Below are 9,819 nucleotides of genomic sequence, written 5' to 3' on the forward strand. Positions count from 1 at the left end.
CATTTTCTTTGCAAAGTCTCACAGTGTAGGTTTAACAATAAACTTGCTTTTTGAAAGAGAATAGTAATAGTATTCCTAACAGTAATCCTACTACTTGTAATTGATGTTGCCATTTCTTCCTGACCACAACACTGTTATGGGACTTGTATGTGCAGTGGCAAGGGTGAGGTAGGAAGCAGGTGTTTTGTATGGGGTGTCAAAAAATTGAAAGAATGAAGACCAACAGCGCACCTCAGGAAATATTAAACAAACATTGTATTATTTTTTGTTATATATATCATATTGCCTATTTGTAGTAAAAGCACGCAGAGTTGCTGGTAAAGAAAGGGGCATGGCAGATTAATTTAACTAGTTTATTTGACAAAGCAATAAACCTTGAATAAGGTTAGATCTGCAAATAAAGAAGAAAAACTCAACTAAAACCCCATAAAAACTCATAGAATTCGATTATCAAAATATTACTTTACTATAACATTGTAATATGCGGTACTGTGCAAAAGTTAGGCAGGTGTGAAAAAATGCTGTATGCAAAGAATGCTTTCAGAAATATAAATGATTGTTTATTGGCCCCAAATGCATTCTGCAGCAGCACAAGGACCCCAAACATACAGCCAAAGTCATTAAGAACTGTCAGTATAAAGAAGAACAAGAAGTACTGGAAGTGATTGTATGCCAGGCACTGGGAAGCCAAACACAGGAAATAAAAATTTGGTCCAAAAACACCAGGATCAGACAATGACATAAAGAAAGTCACTAATGTGCTCATTCTGGTACCATCCTTAACTGGAATAAGGCCAAAAAGGCAAGAACAGGCTGAATAATGGGTGCATAGGACAATGTAAGCATTAGAGGAGTGAGGGTTGATGGTGCGTTCAAAAACACTACTCGGGTGAGGAACATTTTTCACTAAGAGTTCTCTACTACACATGCACAATCTGGAGATTCAGCAGACACCATCACTCTCTCCTTTTTCCATTAAAAGCAACATGAGACCAAGATACACGCAAAAGTAAGTACCACTGAAAACCCAAGTGGCTGTCAAAGTGAGCATGCTTGTTTCTGATAATAATGCCCCAACAACCAGACTGAGATCAGAATACTCACTGCAGTCTCACTTTGCAAGCACTCATTAGGGGGACTGTTTTGTTTTTTTATCTGCACAGAGGTGTGACTCATCCACACTGGAAAAAGCTGTAGAGAAGGGCAGTGGAGCCAGAGGAAAAGGGATGGAATGACAAGAAAGTGGATGTAATGTGATAAGGTTAAGGAGCGGTGGAAAACAGGACAGTGAGGTGAAGAGAATGGGCAAAACATCAGATTTCAGGCCAGGTGCTCTCACAGACCAACTTTGTTGTGTATCAACCTAGACAGACAATGGAGAGGTAAAATGCAGAGGATCGGGGGCTTTATTACTGAATCATTACCTCTTGTGGATCCCTGGGGGACAGACAAAAGCCACCCTCCAGCCTACAGTCTTTTATTAAGACTGTAGAGGGGAGATCTGAAGAACAGGGAGGTCTTTTTTGTGGTGGTAATAAACACTACTGTTTTTAATTCACTCTGCAGCTAAGTCAGTGACTGACTGGCTGGTGTGAATTGTCTTCTGTTCAGTCATCTCTATTCATCTGTCATTCTCTGTCTGCCTCCCTCTCTATCTCTGGGCATCTTTTTCTTCACTCAACACTCAATCTTGTTTTAGAATTCTGTGTCTAAAGTATCTCTGCTCCCTCATGGAGCCATTGCTGCGTCTCAGCCAGAGTACGGAGCCCTCTCTGCAACTAAAGACTTCCTGTTTCCCTCCAGTGTAACTACATCCTGGCACACTATCCACTATGTGATTCCTTATTTCTCAGAAAGCTGTGTAACATCAAAGAGAAGATAGATGGCTGGTGCAGCACAGTGGCGACACATTTCATCACGCTCCTTGGAAACTCCTCAGTTATAAACCCCCCCTAAATGAAAGGAAAAAGATTGCACAGACTTTACTTTTAGGGCACATGACACAGCTCTTTTCTGTGTGTACTTGTTTTGCAAATGCAAAAGTTAAAGTTATTCGTGCACTGTAGGAACACAGAGGCTCTTTTCAGCAAGCCTTCCTTGGCTGTCAGGCGAACAGCGTTGCTCTGTGCTGCAGGAACTGAAGTGTTAAACAACCTCTGCTCGCATATGTCCCTGCTCACAGTCTATCGGGCAGTTCTTAAAACACATTTCAGAAGGAATAGAGTGTAGAAAAGCCTTAAAGAATTAGTAAGGAAAAGACTGAACTGTTAATGTTTTATATGATGTTTAATGGGTGTACTGGAGGCAATACAGGTATTATAGTTTTATCACAGAAAGAGTACCAAAACTAGAATCAATAAAACATAATTATAAACCAAAACATCCGTAGGCATAATGATTACGTGCATATAAATTTTAAGGCACTATTACAAAAATAATGCTTTATTTCAGGACGGGCTGTCATTCTTTAGTCTTTCCAGCTTATTGCAAGTATCCTCAAGTCAAGTGCTGTTACTCTTTGCTACATGTACCAATTTTCTACATGCATTTCTATTTTTTTGCACAATAAATAGATTTTTCTTAGAATTCATACTGGGAAACAAACATAGTGACTTTGGTGATGTATTTCCCCAGCTGCACTCGCCTCTCCAGCTCACTCATCTCCACCTCTGCCTCCAGAGTGGCAGGGCCCTGCACAGGGCTCACCAGCATCAGCTCGCCCGTGAGGCGGTCTGAGCGCTGCACTGTGAAGTGGCGGCGAACTGGCCTTCCGCCTAGCAGGGAGAAACGAAGGGTGTCACCTATCGGGCGCAGTGCTGACACTCTGAACATGACGCGGGGAGCTGACAGGTTGGAAACAACAGCCAAGTAATGGTAGGAGAAGGAGTTTGGGGCCTGAGAGCACACCTTGTTGTCCACAGGGCAGGGGTTACGTTCACAGCGCCTGGAAAATAATGAGAAAGATGTTACTAAAAGAGAGATTTTAAAGAATTAGTTGTTACTATGCATCTCACACAAAAATAAGGATAATGCTCACGTAGGTGACGTTTTGACATATGTAGCATTAGGAATTTTGGGGCAGTCCACACGAACACACTGGAAACCACCATATGTATTAATGCACATCTGGTCCTTCGTGCAGTTGTTTTGCCTCGTAGCACACTCATCAATATCTGCCACAAAAGAGAAACACAAAACCCCCACATTTAGTTGGGACATCATTTAGGCTGCAACTCTTTGATTTGCCATTACTGAAAAGAAAAAGAGTCAAAATGAATAAAATTGTATTAAGTGTACTTGTAGACTCTACATTTTTGTATTACATTCCTCAGAATCTGCCTTTTGGAGGAATGCTTTGAGTACTTCTGAGTGCAAATTTGGCAAAAGAAAAAATCAAAACAAAAGTGATAGCAAAATATAAAGCAGGAAGAAGGACTGCTCACCTTTGCAACTGCGTCCGTCACGGGTCACGTTGTATCCCGCAGGACAGGAACAGCGATAGCCTCCAGGGGTGTTAACACAAGCGTGTAAACACAACCTCCCAGCCTGTCCGTTATGAAACAGCTCACATTCATCAATATCTAAAATGCATAACACACACAGACATGGCTAACAACCCATATGGAAACATCATAATATGAAAAATGTATAGTCTGTGTTCTACTAAAGCTGTTAGGTGTACCAGTGCAGGTGTAGCTGTCTCTGCCAGAGATGGTGTATCCTGGCTCACAGGTGCAGTGGGTGGTCCCCTGCACTATAGTGCACTGTGATGGGCGAACATGAGGCCCGGTGGTGGCAGCTGGTAAAGTGGATGCAGCAGCAGCTGTGGATGGGGAGGTGGCGACAGAGGTGTTTGTCATGGTGACAAAGACTGAATAAGGAAGAGAAGACAGGTAAGCAATGCTGGTGTGTTGTAGAAAAGGTTTTCATAACCTGTTTTCATATTTTCTTTGCTGTAGCTTTGTATCTGCCCCAGGGATACGAGTTATTTATTTAGTCAGCTGACAATATATGTCAGACACTGATGTTGGTGTGCCGATGGTGATATGAGACAGTGTCAGTCACGCCTGCCCGTGTCAAATGGAATCCAAGAGGAGAGTCACTGGGTTGTATCAGTGGCAACAACATAAAGCCCTCACAGATACGAGTTTGATAGGTAATATTTAATAAGCTCTGTTCTTCTACAAGAACAAGACAGCAGCATGAGCTTAGTGAAGATATCTGAGTGTTAATATATTTGGATTTGTTTATTTTGCCAGTAAGGAATAAAAAGAAGCAAATGTTTGTGTAGAAATTCTGGTGAAATGTAATTTAGATTATTATTATTATTATCATTATTATTAGTATTTTTAGGGCAGCACGGTGGCACGGTGGTTAGCACTGTTGCTACACAGCAAGAAGGTCCTGAGTTCAATTCCACCATCAGGTCTTTCTGTGTGGAGTTTGCATGTTCTCCCTGTGTTTGCATGGGTTCTCCCAGGGTACTCTGGCTTCCTCCCACAGTCCAAGGACATGCAGTTTGTGGGGATAGGTTAATTGATAAATCCAAATTACCCATAGGTGTGAATGGTTGTGTGTTAGCCCTGTGACAGACTGGTGACTGCAGTTACCCACACTATGTTAAATGGGGGTTGTGGGTGGGGAGGAATATGTTGTGTATGTTTAAATAGTGGGAGGTATAGTGGTTAGTGCTGTGGCCTCACAGCAGAAACGCTCTGGCTTTAAACCTGTTTGTCAGCCAGACTTTTCTGAGTGGAGTTTGCATGTTCTCCCTGTGCTTCATCCCACTGTCCAAACACATGTGTTTTAAGTAAGCGTCTAAATTGAACCTGCGTGTTCACAGCTGTCTCTCTCTCTCTCTCTTAGCCCTGGAAATCTGTCCACATCTACCACTCCACTCTCTTGGGTAAAGTTGGTGGATGTTTTAATGTAACGATTGGATGACTATCAAAAACATTACCAGACTTTCAAATCTCTCAGTAAACTATGAAACCATCTGTAACTGTAGAAATATTTAGATAGTGTGAAAAAGGAGATGAATTTAGTAAAACTGTTGGTGTCTACTGAATTTTAGTGCCTACACAAGCAAATGCCCAATGCAATCTCTTTCAAATGGTAAAGTATCACTACATTTCATTCATGTGTGTGGTCTGAGTATGCAATGTATTATACTTACATGTTGGCACAGGGCTTTGACAGGTAACTCCAGCCCAGCCTTTGGCACAGACACAGGAAAACTGGTTCACCTCATTAACACACGTCCCACCATTCAGACAAGGGGAGGATGCACACTCATTGATGTCTGAGGGAAAAAAGATATTAAGGTTATGTTTGAACTCTGTCCAGAGATACACACATGTATGCAACTCAATAGCTTTGATGCTTGAACATCACGGAACATTACATAATGACATATGCATGTGTGTGGAGACATATGAGAAAATACGGGAGCAAATGAGTTAACAGGAGGGGCAGCCAAAGTGTAGGGGATGCCACATCCTGATCAAACAGCCTTTGAGTTGTTATCTCAAAGTCAGCAAGCTGTCAAAGGACAAGGAGGCTGGAATATCGCATGTCACAGCATTCAAAAAGCTCTCTGGACAATGACCAAAGTACATAAAGAAATATGATCATGGGTCACATGTGAAATGTATCATCGTATAGAAAAATGTTGTCGGCATGTTTGATGCCCAGAAAGCAGAATAGTGCAAATAAAAGGGGGCAAGGAGAAGAGAGGTTACACAGAAGATGTTGACAAGATTGTAAAAGTGATCAGTGGGTTAGATAGCATGATGAGTGATGGTCAGAGTAATGAAGTGGAGAAACACTGGTGGGAGGAGGATTAGGAGGACGCAATGGAGAAAATGACCATCACAGCAAGGCCAGGCAGCAGAAGGCTCCTCTCTCACCTCGGCAGGTTGGTTGCTGGCTGCTCCAGGTCAGGCTTTCCTGACAAACCCTGCTCTCTGATCCCACGAGTTCATAACCAGGGTCACACAGGAAGTGAATCTCATGGCCAATGCTGTGCGATTTGCCAAGTTTCCTCCCATTAATGAGGGACTCCAGTTTGGGGCAGGTACCTAGAAATTATAAGAACATAACAGCAGAAATACTCTGATATCTAAGAATTTGAATAAAGTCTTTCTAACATATTTACTTACTGTTGATGGCTTTTGTGTTCTGCCTTGCAGCACTGCTCAGCAGTAAATTTATTTTCTTCTTTAGGTTGCGCAGACTCTGCATGTAGGAGGCTTCATGGGCTGACAGAAGCTTCTGGACCTGCTTCAAGGACCCTTGAATTTCTTGCCTGCTCGGACAGTCCTAGAATAATACAGAGCTACTGAATAAATTCATAAATGTTGAATATTTTAAGTCAATACTGATCTTCTAATTCACAAAGAGGATCAGAAAAACAGTTGCAACCATCTAAAAAAACCACGTGAGAAGGTTAGGCACGCTATATAATATTACATTGAAAATGACAGTTTCTTATTAAAAAAAACAAAAAAACACCATCCTTGCTAAATATCTGAAAATGGAAAAGCAATTTATTTGACTCAGGACAGGTAAAATTTGTTGAGAGATGAAAGCACCACAAGCCAGTGATGCTGCTTCTATTAACAGTTTATTTATCTTCCTGTTCATTCAAGGACACGAATTCATTCAAAAGTCTTCAATAAAAGGATTTGGTTTTCTTTTTTGTGTCAAATGAAAAAAAATTCAAAATTCAAACTTCTAGTGCATTTCTGTAATGTTAAGTCATATAAATTGCACCTGCACATATTTCTGTGTGAATGCTATCGCAATGAGGAAAAAAAATCTCTTCATCTAAATGAATAGACAAATGAATCTGCTCTACCTACTGCGCTATTTTACCCAGTGCACTGCAGAGGCTGATGTGCTCATATGAAGGAGTAAATCTTGTGTGGATCGGAGAATGTTTTGTCATTCCCCCCCCCAGCTAGCTCCATACTGTAACTCAGTCATGCTGACAAGAAAGGCTCTGTGTGTAACACTTTCTTATGTGGTTCCAGGTGTGATGTTCTGCTTAGGTTTGAAGTTTTAACTACACGAGTCATTACAGAAATGGAGGTAAAAGCTTTCATTAGAGGGTAATTACTTGCTGATTTTTGACTCAACCAGTCATCTCCTTCCAGCGCCTTGCTTTCATTTAACAGGGTGTGAGCTCAAGTGAGTTGTACACACCTATTTTCAACCCATAACCGTTCCCTCATTACTCTCGTTGATTCAGCAGCATCAGTCCCCACCAGACCTCTGCTCTCTCACATGTTTTCAGACAACCAATTAGTGTTTTCATCCAGCAGCAGTTATGTAAGAAGAGTCAATATTTGTTGAAAACGCTTTTCTTATTTAGACTGAACTGAGGTTTGGAATGACTTCAGTCATTTTTGGTGCTGATGGCTGGTGTTTATCAGGTAGTTGTCAAAGGCCCCTTTCTGCCTGTGCTAGGAGATATTTCACATGGTGTTCATGTTAACTGGGTGATGTTACCACAGTCTGTAGGAGGCATGTGGTGCTGAAGCACAAAATTGCAGCACAGTTCTATTTAATAGATTTAGAGCCTAAATAACAATATGCTCTCACGCACATATGCAAGAGTCTACAGCATCACACTCACATTATTATGCACTTCTACAAACACATAATTGGCTGGCCATTTTTCAGTAGAAAACAAACAAACAAACAAACAAACACATACAGGCACAGACATGCATGGCAGAAGCTGAAGAGAGCCATTCACAGCCAGATGCAGCGTTTTGGAAATGTTTTGCTGGTTTGCAGTGAAGCACAGCATAGATATAGTGAGTGAATTCAGCCACCGGAGCCTCTGGGATGTTGCTCTTGAGGCTTGCGTGCAAAGTAAGGGTGACTCAAGGTTTGCTCTGTGAAACATTTTTTGTGATGCCAAGAAGTACATTCACATTAAGATCTGCTCTGGACTTCAAAAGAAGTTATGCATGCAATTCTCTTTAAGCCATACATAATTCATGAAGCACATTTTAACCAATTCCTTTTGACATAAGAACTTTAAGTGGAATGACGTGATATAAGTTCAGGTACCCTGCTGCGACTAATTCCTTCATTCATTCAGTCAATAGTTAACAATTTTAGTTACATGCTTGCTTACCTGCCCCAAAGTAGGATGAAGCAAACAGAAACACAGTAAGGTGATGGCAGTCACAGGTGATGCAAACATGTTTCCACTAAAACCAGTCCAGTGTGCACTCACTAATCGCTTCTCAAATGTGTTAGAACTTGCGTGCAGTGTGAACTTTGTGCCGCCGGCTCCCAGAGTGTGTAGGAACTCCAGGTGAGAGAAGGACCACAGTTGGCAGTGGGAAAGCTGCCGCAGCTAAACGTTGTGGAATGTTGTTTACTCTTCAGTAGCCAATCAGCAAAGGAGAAAAATGTGACCACATTATGATCCCTTTTTACTTAATTTGGAGTGCACTTCCTCTCTGTTTAAAGCAGCTTGGTCTTGGAGAAAAGGTACAATGAAGCTGTAACTTCTGCTGGAATAAAGGTGCTTTCCTGTTCTGTAATTAGACTGATTAATTAGATTGAAATAAAGACTGGTTTCAGCTTTCGAGCATAATGTCCATACCTGCCGTGGCTATTATTGTAGCAGTGGATTGTGGGCAGCTGTATAACATCTGGATCCAAATCAAAAAGTTCCCCCAGTTCACTTTTACTTTGCTAAATTCATCTCTTTAATCTCAGATGCTCTTCTTAAACGAGCTATACGCAGCAAGAGTAAGCAGACTACATGTACACCTATCAGCCAGAATATTACAACTGCAGACTTGGTGTGAATAACACTGATTATCTGAATATAATGCGAGATAGAGTATCATACGTGAGATCTAAGGGAAAAACAAGACTTAATATTCTGAATATTATACTATGGAGGACCAAACCTTCAGCTTACTGTATATGCTTGCAAACAATTTGACACCTAATACCTCAGGACACCTTTACACACTTTTTGGAATCAGTGCATTGACTTATGAAAGTTTTGGCAGCATGACTAGTTGTTGAGGTAAGTGATAGATTATAATTTTTAAACCTGTCTGTATGGTGCACGAGTGATGTAGAATGAAGTTGCACTTGCAGAGCTAATCCTTAGTTCTAAAGAAAGTGATAAAGAGCTGCACCTTAAACCAGTTCTGCTTTGCCCTATACCTTAGCCTTTCTTTGAACAACAACGTTAGCTGTAGACAGATACACTTGTAACGTTGCAATAGGGATGAAACAGATATGTCAGTTTCACTCTGCTACATCTTTTTTTTGAGTGAAATCTCATCATTTAAATAAAAATGTAGAGATATGCTAAAGAAAACATTTGTGTAGATGGACTATTGTCATCACACCCCTGTGAGCAGTCAGCAGCGCTACATTTCGATGTGTAAAATGTACCGAAGACCTTGACTACTGCTTTGAACTCAAGCATGAAGAATGTTTTGGTTCTTCCTTTGATTGTTGGTTTTACCTGAGAAATCATCTTTGTGGGTCTGTGTTTGTCTGAGCCTTTAACAGACTGAGCGCACAGCTGTCATTTGGCTCAGCAGAGTCAGAATGTTCCTCACTGATACAGCAAAATCAAAAGGATGGGAAAAAAGTGGACAGCCGAGGGACCGAATCCTCAGTGCAAAATACCTACAGACCACAATGGAGAGAAATGAGTGGGATTGTATTGTACTGTGCTGCAGTCATCTCCAGACACTGAATCACCTCACAGTTTGCAGATTCATGATTCATGCTTCCTGTACTGGGTCCTTAAAAACATTGTCACCAAGT

General features: G+C 41.2%; 1 protein-coding gene across 1 annotated transcript; it reads right to left on the bottom strand.

The window, feature by feature from the left end:
- Positions 1–2,304: 2,304 nt before the first annotated feature.
- Positions 2,305–8,318, bottom strand: LOC308398509 (fibulin-7-like). The gene is made up of 8 exons (XM_080885177.1): positions 8,150–8,318; positions 6,162–6,321; positions 5,910–6,080; positions 5,177–5,302; positions 3,683–3,871; positions 3,444–3,581; positions 3,038–3,173; positions 2,305–2,944 (listed from the first exon to the last, which is right to left on the bottom strand). Exons 1-8 carry the CDS (start codon positions 8,216–8,218, stop codon positions 2,581–2,583), a joined length of 1,353 nt encoding a protein of 450 aa, XP_080741303.1. The 5' UTR covers positions 8,219–8,318; the 3' UTR covers positions 2,305–2,580.
- Between the last annotated feature and the right edge of the window lie 1,501 nt (positions 8,319–9,819).

The sequence above is a fragment of the Rhamphochromis sp. 'chilingali' genome (assembly GCF_963969265.1).
Source record: "Rhamphochromis sp. 'chilingali' genome assembly, chromosome: 6".
Taxonomy (NCBI): domain Eukaryota; kingdom Metazoa; phylum Chordata; class Actinopteri; order Cichliformes; family Cichlidae; genus Rhamphochromis; species Rhamphochromis sp. 'chilingali'.